Source organism: Danio rerio, chromosome 21, assembly GCF_049306965.1.
Source record: "Danio rerio strain Tuebingen ecotype United States chromosome 21, GRCz12tu, whole genome shotgun sequence".
Lineage (NCBI taxonomy): Eukaryota > Metazoa > Chordata > Actinopteri > Cypriniformes > Danionidae > Danio > Danio rerio.
Window position 1 is genome coordinate 19,829,586 of NC_133196.1, and position 17,017 is coordinate 19,846,602.

Below are 17,017 nucleotides of genomic sequence, written 5' to 3' on the forward strand. Positions count from 1 at the left end.
CCCGCAGTTTACCAGCATACTACAAAACCAAATTTTTATCTTTTAAGTGGGCATTTCAGTTTTGAATTTCGCACAATTTTGTGTTAATCCAGTTTTATTTGTTGTGCTTTTCCAGGATACGGAGCTCCTCAACACGGCCATGCTGACGGGTAAGAAGGTTTCTGTCCCTGTGAAGGTTTTGGGAGTTGAGGCTGATGGCTCCATCACAGACATCACTAACTCTTCTCGCTGCAGGTCTTCAGACCAGGATGTCCTGAAGGTAATGCATGTCAGGGTCAGGCCACTTTTGACAGCTTCAGCAATCTCACACTCAGTGTGTGTGCTTCCTATTAGCAGCCTTAGTCTGCTTCTGAATGACATGTCGATTAGAACTGGAAGAGGACAGAAGAGAGGGGTCACAGGAGATGACTTAGACCACCACTTAGTTCCTCAAGTAAAAAAAAAGAAAAAAACCCAAGAGGGAAAAAGACCTGCAAGCCCTCACTGAACTAGTGTTTTTTGCCCAAAGCACATCTGTGCTTCAAACACCTGTCTTTTTTTCCCCTCTGCGCGTTATAAAGAGCTTGAACCCTCTGTTATTGCCGGATTATTCTCTGGGGCAGTGCTTCTCAACTGGATTTGTCTCAGGAACAAGATCTTATATGGAACAAAGTGACAACATTGTACTAAAGCAAATATTTCTTATCATTTTTATTGTTAATTTATTAACAAAATTACAAAATCACCACAAATTTAGCAGCATGGCATAAGGTGAACAGAATGTAATGTTTTTTGATGGTTTCATGCTCTCAGGAGGCAATACTTCATAGCACAAAAACATGTTCATCCATTTTTGCAAGAGAAGCCATATTTAATGTATTCTTTTTGACTTTGTATGGCTGAGGTTGAATGGTCCTTTTCCATTAATAACAAAAAGTATAGAAACCATTTAGCCTTTTTTATGTTGATAAGCCTATTATTTTTCTATCCTAAATATGCAGTTTTATAATTTGATCATTTGAATTTTAGCATCAACTCTAGAGCTCAGTTTTCCCCATCTGTGCCCTCAATAACAGTCTTTTTTTCTGCATTCTTATTAGAAAGACTTTGAAATTTTTTTATTATTGTTGGAACGTTCTCTGGGGTCATTCACCTTAAACACTGGCGCCTTCACTGTGAATATCTTAAGATATAAAGGTGTTTCTCCAGAACTCTCCTGAGCTTGTCTTTTCACATTTAAGACTTAAACATAAATGGAGGGAAGAACTCATTTACTTGACAGAGTGACTACAACCACGCACACAAACCTATGCAACCTAATGTGTCTTTTCACACATGAACAGCTTAACTGCACCATGAACTCATGAATGTGCCTTTAATGCCCAGGAGAAGTGTAGAAATTTCTCTGTTTATAGTGCAGAGTTCAGAGCATGTGCCCTGGGGTTTATATAATTAGTCTTCAAAGTACTGAGGTTGAATGAAACAGTGATGCAACAGTGCCCATAGGTTTTTCTAATGAGACTGAACAATGTACACAGGGCCTGTCATCATGTACCACACTAATGCTTGCATATGCATGAACCATATAGCCTTGTTGCATATTTATATTTATTATTTTACAATCTGAAATTATAGTTTTTCATCAATAAAATATCCTTGGATATTTAGAGTTTTTTAAAAAAAATTGTTACAGTTTTTTTGCGTGCCTCTGTGTTTGTATGCGTGTGTGAGCAGGCACTGATGATTTCTGGAGCTCAGATCAGAGTTCATTAATATTCATGATCTTTCAAAATATGGTCAATTTTGAGCTTCTGATACTAGGGGTCATTTCTGGGGTAATACTATTGGTCCTGATGAGCTGAGCTGTGCATTTACTTCGGCGCTCTGTTTCTGTTGTTCTGTAACAACACTTTTGAAATGCTAGTTGGCAGTGAGATGTTAATGTTCCTCTGTGTCGAGTTTCTTCGCTATTGTTTTGTTTTTTATTAACACTTCCTCAATGTACAAGTGGCTCAAACTCGCTCATTTTGAGGCAGGAACCGGCGGACGTGCAACAACTTTAACCATCAGGTAAACACAAAACAAAATTTTCCATCCGGAGCTCCTTTACTGGACTCCACACTTGTAAACAATCGCTCCATCGGGCTGATGCGGCTCTCGGTCCCGCCCAGACCTGTCAGTTCTACCAAGCCGACCAATTACAGACCTTGAAATGCAGGAAGAACATGCAAACTCTACACAGAAAGCCAACTGAGCTGAGGTTCGAACCAGCGAGCAAGCGACCTTCTTGCTGTGAGGCAACAGCACTACCTACTGCGCCACTGCGTCACCTGAGACAATCATGATTAGCCAATTTAATTTCCATTACTTCTCCGTCTGTGAGCTGCTACGGTATATCAGTTCAGTATGTTCACTGTTACTTAACTGCCTCCTGCTGGTCATGTATTTCTTGTGTTAGATCATGTTGGGCTGTGACGCACAGTGCTGCAGCACTGCGTGTGGTCCTGTTCATTCACTCACGCATTCTCAGTAGCCACATGTTGTCTGTATAAAAAAAATTCCCTTGCCTAAAATAAAGTTTTCCCTGCCTCAACTACTACATCACGATGGATCTGTCATGTTTTAGGCCCCGTTTACACTAGTGCGTTTTAGTTTTAAAACGGCGTTTTAGAATGAAAACGATCCGCGTCCACACTCGCGTTTCACCCAGCGTTTCTGAACTGCTCTCCGTCCACACCAAAACGCTGAAAACGCACATCACGTGACCACACACACACTCTCAGGCAAGCGCTGTAGCCAATCTACCCAGATGAGAGCTGTGCTAGTCGGACTTCTCATCAAGCATCTCCCGCTGGATCTAACCTCACTATATTTATTAAACGGAATATTTCTTTCATCTTGTTGTCTTTATTTAACGACCTATTCATTGGACATTGGAATCTATTACTTGTTCTCAGGTAACGTGTTTTGGCTAAGCGCAAAGATAAGTTAATGATTAATGTAAGCACGTACATTCTGTATATTGACTGATCGCTTGCCTTTATTTCCTATAATGTATAAACTTATTGTATGTTATACTTTTATAATGGCCATTATCGATTAAAACTGATATTCAGCAAAGAGAGGGTGTGTTTCGTATTTTCACTGAAATTGAAAGGAGGCAGTTGTTATCGGCTCCGTTTTGTTATAAATATGCACACAGTGAAGATGACGCTCATATTTGCAGCACGGCGCCTCAACATTTCTGCTGTCTGTTTAGTTGTTAATATTAAAATGAAAATAGGCAGTTCCTTATATCATGTTTACATTTTATTGTTGAGAAAGTAAAACAACGTAGCCAGGGTGATGTGAATGAAGTTATAAAGTACACTGTTCCCTTTGAAGATTTACCCGTGTCCTCGGTATAGTCTGTTTTCCATATCAAACTGAGAAGAAGAGACTGCAGCCATGATCAAACTTGCGAAGTTTTAACTTACACGGAGAAGATGCAGGACTGAACTGTGCGTGTTAGGCTACTTAATATTCAGGAAAAGCCCCAATCAGAGAGGCGAATGTCTGCAGCCCCGCCTCCGTTTTCAAATGTCTCCGTTTTCCATCATCCACACTGAGACGGAGCAGCTGCGTTTCAGAATGAAAACGGCCTCTCCAGCGTTTTCGAAACGCTCCGTTTTCGGCGCTCGAGAACTCCGGCGTAGTGTGGACGGATGGCGTAACCGTAGCAAAACTTATGCGTTTTCAAACTAAAACGCATTAGTGTAAACGGGGCCTTAGAAACCATGCTCAACATGAATTAACTTAAACACTGTTTCTGCACACAGGTGTCAGAGAGGTGTGATTCTGTGTATGTCAATGGAAAGGAGACGCGTGGCAGGGTAAAGACAATGGTGAACTTCACCTACAGTTACCTCAGTGCTCAGTTGGAGGTGAATGTGTGGACACCTCGACTTCCTCTGCAGATGGAGATGTCCGATACAGAGCTCAGCCAGATCAAAGCTTGGAGAGTTCCTGTCTCTGGCAGCAAAAAGTAAGTGACACTGCTGCTGCTATTGAGTAAGAATACAATAAGTTTAGTTCAGCTTAGTCAAATAATGAAAAGTAGCTGCTTTAAAGGAAGTACACCCCCAACAATATCTTTACAGTGCTGTGGAGGGTTAGATTTCATAATCATGCAGACCCTGGTATGCTATATATGAGCTAACATGAATTAGGAAATACTCCTGATTGGCTGGTACTACTGAGTATGCGTTCAGATTCATAGCTCTTCACTTTTTCCACATTTTTTGTTACAGCTTTATTTCAAAATAAATTCAATTTCTTTATTTCCTCAAAATACTACCCCATAATTCACAATACCCCATAATGACAATGTGAAAAAAAGATTTTTTGAAATTGTTGCAAATTTATTGAAAATAAAAAACCTACAAAATCACATGTGCAGAGGTATTCACAGCCTTTGCTAAATACTTTGTTGTTGCACCTTTGGCAGCAATTACAGCCTCAAGTCTTTTTAAATATGATGTCACAAGCTTGACACACCTGTCTTTTTGAATTTTTGCCCATTCCTCTTTGCAGTACCTCTCAAGCTCTATCAGGTTGGATGGGAAGCGATGGTGTACAGCCATTTTCAGATCTCCTCAAAGAGGTTCGATAAGATTTAGGTCTGGGCTTTGGCTGGGCTACTCAAGGACATTCACCGAGCTGGTGTGAAGCCACTCCATTACGGAGTGCTTTGGGTCATTGTCCTGGAAGATGCACCATCGCTCCAGTCTGAGGTCACTCTGAAGCAGGTTTTCATTCAGTCCACAGAAGAACCCTGGAGCTTAGACAGAGTGACCATTGGGTTTTTGATCACCTCTTTAACTCGTGTGGAAAAAGTGAAAAGCTATGAACACTTTCCGGATGCACTGTATTGTTATAATAATAATAATAATAATAATAATAATAATAATATTAATAATAATAATAATAATAATAATAATAATAATAATAGTTGTTGTTAATAATAATATTACTTTTTATTATCCTTATTATTGTTATTATTAATATTATACATTTTATGGTCATTGTTGTTGTTTTTGTTATTATTATTAATATTATTATTATTATTATTATTATTATCATTAACTGAACTTATGAATTGTTATTAATTATTATTGTTATTAATAATTGAACTAATAAAGAGTAATTATGTTTAATAATAAAATACCTATTACTCATGTCCTCCCTTATTCACACAAATACATGATTAAATCTAATTTAAATCAAGTAAATGTAATTAAAACACTAAATATTATTTATATTTAATACTCAAGTATTTTCAAAAATGCATATGTATTTTAACAGTGAGGAATTTATCTACTCATGGCTTTAATTTCCCCATAATAATTAGTTCATTTTTAAATGAATGCGGTTTATTTTGTTGCACTATTCTGAACATTTATTCTGTTGTCTGTTCTGTTTTTGGCTGTTGATACTCTTTTAATGTGTATAAGATATTGTGAGTAACTCTTGATTTCTGAATATCACCAATTTTTTTCACCTTTAGTTCCTCAAACTTGTTCAGAACTTCGATACTTGATGTTCCACACCGTATGGACTTTTTCCACTTTAAAACTGCTCCAAACTGTTCTTGTTAGAATAGAGAATGTGCTCCACAGAGATATCCAGCAGTTTTTTATGACATCGCAGAGACTTTCATTATAAGGTGGAGATGAGAGATTGCTGAGCCTAGTCAAATTGCAGATAGCAGAGGAAAAATATATTGAGAACTGGAGAGCGAGAAAGAGAGTTGTTCATCTTTTCTCCATCTGTTTCTCAGAGTGAGCTGGGACACTGAGGAAGATGATGAGAGGAAGGGTCGAGGCTGTATGCTGCAGTATCAGCACAGTTTGATTCGAGTGCTGACGGTCTTCACCGCAGAATCTCCAGATCCGAGCAGGCCTTCTCCTGCATACTTTCTCGGCTCGGATTGGCAGGTTGATGTGACGCGCCTGGTGCGCTACTTTCTGAGAGTTGGGGATACGAGTATTGCACGCCTCCAGGCAGGAACCGTACTGACAGGCAAGGCTGTGGGAGTCACCACTGTGCAGGTAATGGTGATAATGAGAGCTTCGCCTGCAGCTGTCAGCACTTTACATTTCTCAATATTCATTAAGGCAAGGCACTGCAGGTGAATAGGTTAATAAAATTAACTGACACTTTCACCATATTCCCGCAGTTGTTTGCTTGCATTAAGAATTGGAAGCATTTTTGGTATTATAAGTTTTCTAAAATATTGTTTAAATATGCAAATGAGACCTTGTTTAAAGAAACATTACACTTTTTTTGTAAATGAGGTTTTTACCATTTTTTTCTGTCTGTACCATTGGTCTACTGGAACACTTTTAGCTTAGCTTAGCATAAATCTTGGAATTGGATTAGACCATTAGCATCTTACTTCTCTCTCTCTCTCAATTTTTTTTCGGTAAATTTTCTGTTTAAGGGCTTACACAAGGTACAGTTACCTTGAACCGTGCCGAAGCGCAATTGTCACCTCTTTCCTCTCCTCAGATGGCCCGTTTTTAGTCGTTTGGAACACAGTGAGACACAGTTTAATATTTTTTATTTAATAACAGATCCACAACTTTTGACTCTCATAAATTCATAAAAGTTCTCGTGCTGCACGTATTTTGAGGTTTGATGAAGGTGCAACTGAAGTGCAGTGAGGGGTTTGCATCTTTAATAAACTATGAGAGTTTGTGGTCATTGAACAGTAAGAATAATTAATAAACCCATGTGAAACCTTAAACGTGATATTGTGTTTTCAGTTTCGGACTAAGGTGCTCTTTGCACTTACACTACAAGCGTACCACGAAAAGCCCAACAGAACTGCGCTCTAGCTCACCTCTTTCAACCGGGCCAGGGCCGGTCAACTGAACTGGGCCTGGGCCTGATTTGGAGCACTCATACTTGTCAAACAAACCAGGAAACACGCCTGGGCACGTCTCTGAAAGCATAGTGTTAGTGCACCCTAAAGGTTGATTCTTCTGTGTACTAAGATAGAAGTGGAAAATTTAAAGTAGCTTTTTTGAAGCCAATGTGGCTAGTCAGTATACTGGCATTTTAATTAACAAATGTTGCTTCCATACTATGGGTGAAGCAAGAGCAATGATTTTAGGCCCCAGCTAGCTAACTAAGTAAAAGCTAAGAAGGTAAAGTATTTATATCCCTAAAAATGTTAAGAATAAAGCTATGAATAAAACTTTAAAATTTGGTCTTTGCAAGTGCTGCTGAACATGAGATGTATGGCTCAATGTAGGAGAAAAAATATTTAGGAACAAATATTTTTAAAAAGGTGTACTTTAATTGAAATACTGACACAAATTGATAAAGGGCTCTATTTTAAACAATCTAGGTGCAAAGTCTAAAGAGCATGCCGCTAAAGCATCAAGATCTTGTCTGAAACCACTTTTTCGTTTTTAATTTTAATAATTTTAAGGACAGAAAAATATGCTTTGTGCCCTGGCACATGGTCTAATTCTTATTCCATTAATGAGTTTGGGTGTGTTTTGAGAATAACGTGCATTAAACCAATCAGAGTCTCCTCTCACATTCCCTTTAAGAGTCAGTTGCGTCACGATATGGCACATTTGCTATTTACATGACAGACTTTATAAGTGGAAAAACCGAACACTTCACTAGCGAGAAAACAGTGAAACAGACCATCTGCAGCTTGAGGATAAAGAATGAGCCTCCTCCATTTGCCGTCTTTTCTCTGTCTATGCTTTTACTCTTTACTCCTTTACTATCGTAGATAAGGAAACTGTTGTACTCCATTGAAGACGCCCAATAGCCTACATATTTATTTTCGTTTTTAAGTGCAAAGATTTGTTTCAAAACTATTTCTGCAGTTTTAATTTTCAGCAAACAAATAAATGAACAATAATAACAAAGTGTGGTAAAAAACTTATAAAAGAATTATATCCAAACACATGTCCTATTTTTATGCCCCATATGGTGATGCATACATCTCCAAAACCAGATAGGTGGACAAATCTAAACTTGTTTTATTAAAACAAATATAAAAATTCTTATAATAAATAATATGGCTAATAATAATAATAGCACTATACAAATCTAAATTGTCATGAATAAACTGAACCGAGATGAGGCATGGAGGCAGTGTTTTTTTATATTTATGTAGAAAATAATATTTTTTGCAACCTTTTACTCCTTGAATTTTTTCAGATGTAAAGATATTTGTGTATTGTTGTACATCCTGTGTGTATTAAGCAATGTGTAAGTGTTTGGATCTGCATAGGCACATAACGTACTCTGCGTTGGACTTTAGAGCAGCTTTTAGTAGGTCAATAGCTCGGTCTATTTCAGATTATCAAATGGCAACCCGTCAACAATGCGCCTTAACACACAAAAATTAGGGTTGCGCTAGTCTGAAAATAGCAACAAATCGCGCCAAACACGTCTTGCACCTTATTTTGCCAGTTGTTTGATAGGGCCCAAAGTGTGACAAAAGAAACATTTAAAAATATGATTATTTGTAAGTCTTTTATGCCTTTCCATTAGACAAAAAACAGTTCCATGAAAAGTGTTTTTGCTTGTGGTGTCTTGCCTTGAAACCAACTTTTATTCTGTTTATTCAGTATCAGAGGCAATGTAGGCAGCTCTCAAATGAATGTCTTGTTTGTTTTTAATTGGAAAACAAATAAAGCAGTAGTGATGGCATGCTGGGTTTTGTTGGTTTCTGTGGTTCAGGTGATGTCTCCGCTGTCAAGCTCAATTCTGGCTGAGAGGGTGATCCGGGTTCTGGATGATAAAGTCAGTATTACAGAGCTGGGTGTGCAGCTGGTCTCTGGCCTTTCCTTGAACCTTCAGCTCAGCACAGGAAGCAACAGGGCCATTGTTGCCAAGACGACCACACAGGAGATAATACACTACCCCAAGCAGGTGATTCATGTGGCTGTATAAGCTGTCAATCTTGTTAATTGAATTGTATATTAATATTTCAGTTCCACATAATAAAAGATGAGAGAAAAGATAATAATTCAAAGACATTAATTGTGGTTGACAAGTATGTGTGTGTGGGTGTGTGTGTTTGACAAGTATATAATGCTTATTTATAGCTATGGATTTGAGTAAAACTAATTTAGTTTTCTTCTGAAAGACTAGTGAATACTGAAGACTGCTGTATTTTTATGCTGTTCTATGCATTAAAAAACACACGTATTCACACATATTTATATTTGTTTTAAATACATTTTAAGCACAATACCAATGATTTACTACATAAGAGTTAATAAAACATTTGTTATAATTATATATTTTTATTTCAAATTTGTTAGAAATTTTACAAGACCCCCATACAATGAAACAAATGTAAAAAAAAAAAAATACTCAAACCCGTAACTAATAAATCCAGTGAAAACAAATAATGTGCTCTGGTTTCCCCAACAGTCCAAAAACATGCACTATAGGTGAATTTAAAAAGCTAAATTGGCCGTAGTGTATGATTGTGTATGTGTCTGGGTGGGCATCCGCTGCGTTAAAATTATTATGGAATAGTTGGCGGTTCATTCCACTGTTGCAACCTCTGAAATGGAGACTAAACAGAAGCAAAATGAATGAATGAATAATAGTAATGATTGCAGTATGATCACTTATATTATATGTATAAGTGCAGAGCAGGATAAGCATGTTATTTCATATTTACTTGCATGTATCTTTTACACTGAAAGATGATTTCTTTCAATCATGTTTTGAACATCATTAGATTTGTAAGTTATTTAAAACAAGTAGACAATTTACATACAATTAATATGCTTTCTATGTATTGTATCAGTTTTATAAATTACATTTGATGCAAACATCAAAATGTAAGTTTGACATGTATATACACTACCGGTCAAAGGTTTGGGCTCAGTTTTTTTTCTCGTGTTTTTTTGCATTTTTTTTATTATTCTGTTCATCAAGGCAGCATTTATTAAATGTAAAAAAAAAAAAGTTAAATATTTATACATTTTTTAAATAACTGCTTTTTTATTGTACATAGTTTCAAATTTAATGGTTACTCTGGTCATTATTGCTTGCATTAATATTACCATTATTAATATTATTAATAATAATGAATTAATTCATTAATTCATTTTCTTTTCAGCTTAGTCCTTTTATTAGTCTGGGGTCGCCACAGCTTAATGAACCACCAACTTATCCACCACATGTTTCGCGCAGCGCATGCCCTTCCAGCTCGCAACCCAACACTGGGAAATAATAGTTAATATTAAAGTGATTTCTAAACGATCATCTGACTCTGAAGACTGGAGTAATGAAGCTGAAAATTCATCTTTAAAGTCGCTGGAATAAATTATTAAATTAAATTATAAACTACATTTAAACAGTTATTTTATAGTACAATAATATTTCAAAATTTTACAATTTGTCTTTTATTTTTGATTAAATAATAAATGCTTATTAATAACAACTAATATAATAGAAGCTTATTTTAAAACATTTCAAAATTTTTAACCGGTAGTGTATGTCTGTCTTTTTTTTTTTTACCATAAAATATGCTAAATAAACATTCAGTTGACACTCCTGTTGGCCACTGTAGCAAAGCATTATCCATCAAGTTGTTTGTGAGTATCTTTAGTGTTTGTTACTTTTTATTCTCCATCTATGATAAGCACTGGCCATTAAGGCGTAAGGAAAGAGTATTGAGTACAACCATGCTCTAAATTCTTTTATATTACTGCCAGTTCCAATGCCAGGTCTGAGTGGCATAACATGATCCAATCAATATCAGGCTATTTGTACTCAGCGGGAGGCCTCATTCGTCTCTTGATGGGCTTTGCGAGCCGAGCTCCTCAGGCAATGCATAATGTATTTCACCCCAGAATATAGGACAGTCTGTGGTGGCGTTTGCTTATACCATACAGTATTATCCGGCATCTCTTGGTTATCATGCCACAGCTTGTTGCTGTAAATACACTGTGCTCTCTGTTGGATTGAGTTTTAAACAAAAACAAACAAATATTGATCCATTAATACAATTAGACCATCATACATGTTTTTTTAGGCTTATCGTGTGCTACAGTATATAAAGTATAAAATACATCCTGGTGGTTATTATTCCAGATTATTACACAGCTGTCTGCAATACTTGATTATGATTGGTCAGTCAAAACATTCAACATATTTATTTATTTATTTATTTATTTATTTATTTATTTATTTAACCAGGATTGTCCCATTGAGATACAATATATCTTCTACCAGGTAGTCCTGGTCAAAAAATAGAACTGTTACAAAAGAATAAAAAAATACATGTAACAACACCTAGACTAACCCAACATAGTATAAACCATAATCAATTGTTTAAAACATGTGTGCTGTTCTAAATTGACAGTCTTTAACAGTCTTTTAAATATAGCAATAGATGGTATGGATTTCATATGTAGTATATCTTAAAGCTCATTCCATACATACGGATCAAACTTAGAGAGCTCGACCTAACTGTGTGAAAAAAAAAAATGGCAGGTTACGTAACAACTGTAAAGAGGTCCATTTGATAAACAATATCCAGTTTTTAAAAAAAAAAATCAGAGGTGTGTGCATATGAAATAAATTTCCGTAATCCAATACTGATAGAATTATTCCAAGATGGCAAACGCTAAACAATGCAGGCTCATCCGAAATCTTTGATTCCCTTTTATCATCAGTGAACACTTTCACATCAGTATGCTTATATTCACATTCATATCTCCTTGTCTGTCATGCTGCTCAATTTGATTGTTTGCCAGCGTCTGGTGAATGAATTATAATTAAGAACAATACATCAGTTAATATATGCTCTATTCGAATGGTTTCGTTTCTGTCAACTTTTCCATTTAAACTGTTTGTCACCATCTTGTAAATGAATATCGCTCAGGTTATTGTACTCTATCAACTCCACTCAGCCAGTTTCATTTCTGTCAGCTTTGCATTAAATAAAAAAATAATACACTTACAGAACAGTAACTATGATTTGTGTCTACTTTTTTATGTTTTGTGAAAAATAATCGTGTAATAATTGAAATAAAGTACTTCCAAAAGGGTTGTAGTGAAAGAATAAAGCCTTATACAACAGCCCTCTGCTAAGCTGCGGGCTTTATTTTGCAATAACACCCTTCAGAATGAACTTTATCCCTAACATAATTGTTTCTTGTTTAAGAAGAAATTGCTTTATTCAACAAAAAAACAACCGCCTGGATCTACATTATAATGTTTTCTGTGCGGCTACTTGCCATAAAACATAAAATTTGACACAAAACATTTTGTTGGACCCTATTCATTCTTTATTTAAAGGCAAAGCTGACAGAAACAAAAATGGCTGAATGGACCATGCACTGATCCATTGGTTCCATAAGTGGGGGGTGGGACCCCTAGGGGGGTCACTTGGTGATTTCTAAAAATATAATTAATTTTATTATACTATTAGAATTACCATATTTGAATATTTTATTCATAACCTACAGAAGAAAACAAAAGTTAATTGTTAAATAAACAAACAAAAAAAGCCTTCAAATATAAAGCCATCAGTGTTTCGATTTTTATTTATTTATTTTAAAAAAAGTTTGTGTGTAAACACAGGCCACAAATGAACATGGAGGATGGTCTCCGAGTGGTGTTCTTTAAAATTTCTTCAAAAGACTTTGGCCTATGGGTATGTGTGCGTCGTTATGTGCAATATATATATATATATATATATATATATATATATATATATATATATATATATATATATATATATATATACATATGGAAATTCACGAGTTCACACTTACAAATATTTGACTGAATAGAATATGCATATTTGGCGTGTTGTCTGCGGAGAGGGCTCAGAGAGACACCCTAACTTATGTATATATATATATATATATATATGTGTGTGTGTATATAATAAAAATTGCACATAACGACGCACACATAACCATAGGCCAAAGTCTTTTGTAGAAATTTTGAAGCCTGTGTAGTTTCAGTGGTTGTTATCTTGGAAAAACACACCTTGGAATGTCATGACTGAGCAATCAGACACAAGTATTCCAGACTACGATGTAATAAGTAGTAGGTTAGCAGTTAGCAGTAAGTTCTACTAAAGACCTATGATAAATTGCAATGCTAGCTGTCATTTTTCCATGTAGACCAGCTTGTTTGCTAAACCTTTATATAATTTTGTAACAATTAAATATTTATACCTTTGCACAACAGGAGGCAGTGGTTGGATGCTGGCTCAAGTTCAGCGATGGATCCCAGACTCCTCTTGATCTTTATGATCCCATTGGCTACTCCCTCTCCATCTCCTCAATGGACCCAAAGGTGGTGTCAGTGCAGACCATCCAAGGGTCTGTCTTTGCTGTGGTTGCTGAAGGCGAGGGACAGGGTTTATTACTCAGAGCAGAGCTCGCCATCTGTGAGGCCTGTCAGAAATCCAAACGCAAGAGCAAATTGGCAGTGGGTGGAGGAATGGTGAAGGTGAAATTCCCATCAGATGAACAGCTCTCCGGGACTGGCAAGAAAGAAAGCATTCGGGTCACAGATGATGTGGATAAAGACAGCGACTCCAAATTGACCCTCACATCCCCTCTGAACATTCTTCAACACACCATTATGCAAGAAAGTACGACAAGTGGGATCAAATCGGCAACTAAATCCAATCTTCAAGAAGCAATTGGAGGTGGTGTATCCACTATTAAGGCAATTAACTTTTTGAATAAAACTCTCATCACCAAGCCCATTGCAGACAGAGCACTTGTTACTGTAGGCCCTAAAAGTCAAATAAAAAACGCATATGGAAACTTGCTGGAGAAGCCCAACTTCCCGTTTCCACCAGAGGAACCCAAGCGAGAACCGCCCCTAGTGGAAAGCAACCTGATACAGATGTTTAGTGTGTTCACAGACATCGAAGTCTGCATCTATGCACTGGTAGGACTCTCCTGCTTGGCTATGATTGCTGTTTTGCTTCACTGCGCCACCAGCAGTGCACGCACCCGCAATAGGAAGACTCCCATTCAATGCCAGGGTCAACATGAACACAGGCATCACTGGGTTCGTCTAAGCACAGCTGCAGAGCAAAGCAGAGCTGTGCCAATTGCAACCGCTTCCAATCCAGGAACGCAGGCAGCTGTTGAAATGCCACGAGCCATTCAGACCAGCGTAAACCCTGAGATGATCCAACCTAGAGAGATCCCAGCCATCGCAGGTGAGGAGAGAACTGCAACTCTGGGACGAAGAACCAACACTCTTCCTCCAAGGCGCGAACCGATGGCTCCGCTTCCTCCAATGGCGGTCAGATCAGCCACACTGTTGGCCAAGCCTGTGCGCAGCGAGCCTCTGCATTCTCCAACAAGCAAAAGAAATCAAGTCCAGTTCACAACCTTCACTACTCTAGACATCAAACATCTGGCTGCCCTCAAGAAGAGCGGACAGAACTTCAGCTGGCCCAGTCAACCGGTTGGAGGTTGTCAGGCTGCCAGTATGAGCCAGGCTGGGTTGAATGGTAAGGCTGAAAGGGTCAATCATGTACATTTTTGTAGCCCAGTGGAAATGTTTGGTCAGCAGGAGAACATGGAGTCTAAAGGGTTTCTTCCAGATGCTCCGTGGCCTGTGGTGACACCAGTGTCAAATGTGTGATACAAGAGTGGGTTATTTATACTACAGCTCCACCGGCCTCAGTCATACAACACAAACAGCCATTTATGTGTAAATTACTAGGAAAATGCATTCATACATCAATTGATCTGAATGCAACAGTTTATAAGGGATGTTTTTCAAGCAATTTAACACAGAAATTGTTTTTTTCATGAATACGTTTCTGCAAGTATGTAAATATTTCTGCAACCTTTTACAAAGTTTTACTGTTCCTGCTTTTGTATATTTGTACACATTCAAAACATAATAATACATAGTATATAGTGCTCAGCATAAATGAGTACACCTCTATTGACAGTTAACATTTGATCAACTTAACTTTGAATATAGCTAATTATAATTATAATAATAATTGGTGCATTTAAACAAAACAGTTTTATTGAAAAGTTATTAAAATAAGAGTGCATTTATTAAGAGTTTGGTCATCTAGTTTCAGACAAGTTTAAGCAAAAAAAAAAAGACAAACTAAAAGATTTCAACTAAATTTTGTATTTTTTATGTTTATCTAAATTTTACCTGTTTATTAAAATGTTATATTTAAATTTTTGTCAAACATATTCATTTGAATGTACAAAGTTTTCTGCCTGTTTACTATCAGTTTTAGCTTTGGTACTGACTAATCTATTACGTACAGTTGAAGTCAGAATTATTAGCCCCCCTTTGAATCTTTTTTTCTATTTTAAATAATTTTTAAATGATGTTTAACAGAGCAATAAAATTTTCACAGTATGTCTGATAACATTTTTTCTATTAGATAAAGTCTTACTTGTTGTATTCCGGCTAGAATAAAAGCAGTTTTAAAATTTTTAAACACCATTTTAAAGAGAATTATTAGCCCCTTTAAGCTATATATTTTTTTCGATAGTTTACAGATCAAACCATCATTATATAATAACTTGCCTAATTACCCTAACCTGCCTAGTTACCTAATAATGTAGTTAAGCCTTTAAATGTTACTTTAAGCTGTATAGAAGTGTCTTGAAAAATATCTAGTAAAATATTATTAACTGTCATCATGGCAAAGATAAAATAAATCAGTTATTAGACATGAGTTATTAAAACTATTATGTTTGGAAATGTGTTGAAAAAAATCTGCTTTCTGTTAAACAGAAATTGGAGAATAAATAAACCGGAGGCCTACTAATTCTGACTTCAAATGTACATTTGCACTGTTGAAATCCAGCCAATTTGAATGTTATCACTCGATAGAATGGGCATTATTATTCAGCTGATAGATATGGTCCACAAGGGACCTTCTGTGCCTACCAGTAGGCTCAGAAGACTGTTATCATCGATCCATATGGGTAATCAGCAAGAGATTACATACGGCTGCGGCCAGTAGTTAATGAGAATTATTTATATAATTTATAAAATTTCCCATTAATTGTATTTTAATAATTTCTACTCCAACCCTGAACCCAACCATCACAGTAATGTGAAAACAGATCTGGAATCTTCTCTATTAGTAAAGCTGATTAACCACGAGAATTATTTATACTATTTATTAAATTTCCCATTAATTAAGTTTTATTAACGTCTACCCCAATCCTAACTCTAAACCCAATCCTTGCAGTAATGTAAAAACAGATCTAGATCTGGAGTCTTCACTATTAGTTGTTTAACCATGTGGATGGATAATAACAGCCTTCTGAGTCTACCAGTTGGCACAGAAGGCGCCTACTGTCCAATATCTATTAGCTGATAACAACTGAAAATGCCCAAATAACATTTGATAACATTTGAAGTGGGTGTTGGAAAAATAATTTCCACTAGATGGCATATTTAATTTATTTATTAAAATAAATTGTTGATGAAATATTTAAATTATTTATTAAGGGTGGTAATAATATTGTTTTAAAAAACAAAGCCATGTAAATATTCCATCCAAACTAAAAGAAGCATGAAAAGAAATCTCTCTGGTTCTCTCTCTATATATATAATTCTCAAAAACATGCATATAAAAACAATTTCTGTACAATTGCCAAAAATGTATATACATTCATACATCTGAGTTTTGAGAAATTTAACAAAAAATTATTTAAATAAATTTATTTTTCATGAATAAGATCATTCATGCCTAAAAAAAATTATGTAAATATTTCTTTAACCTTTTTGCAAAGTTTTTACTTTTCCTGCTTTTGTATATTTGTATGAATAAAATCATTAATAACCATCACATTAAATATTTATAGAAAACATATATTATGACATTTTTCTTTAATGTGTCTTATATTAAACCTCTTACAGAATGTTAAATGAGCAAATATATGTAATAAATTGAAATGTATAAAAATAAAATGTATAAAATATATGCATCAATAAAAAAGGTTGCTTATTTATCAATAAATTAACAGACAAA

General features: G+C 35.9%; 1 protein-coding gene across 5 annotated transcripts in view; it reads left to right on the top strand.

The window, feature by feature from the left end:
* The window catches only part of si:dkey-1d7.3, a 40,664-nt gene extending 25,288 nt beyond the window's left edge, over window positions 1–15,376 (top strand). For 4 of the 5 annotated variants that reach the window (XM_073935195.1, XM_009295368.5, XM_073935196.1 and 1 more), the window contains exons 5-9: window positions 116–259; window positions 3,798–4,003; window positions 5,798–6,068; window positions 8,731–8,922; window positions 13,219–15,376. In XM_073935195.1, coding sequence (XP_073791296.1) covers window positions 116–259; window positions 3,798–4,003; window positions 5,798–6,068; window positions 8,731–8,922; window positions 13,219–14,640 — 2,235 coding nt within the window. In that variant the 3' untranslated portion in view covers window positions 14,641–15,376. Of the gene's footprint in view, window positions 1–115; window positions 2,606–3,750; window positions 4,004–5,797; window positions 6,069–8,730; window positions 8,923–13,218 lie in introns of all 5 variants that reach the window. The other variant, XM_073935198.1, reaches the window with a different exon arrangement.
* The last annotated feature ends 1,641 nt before the right edge of the window (window positions 15,377–17,017 follow it).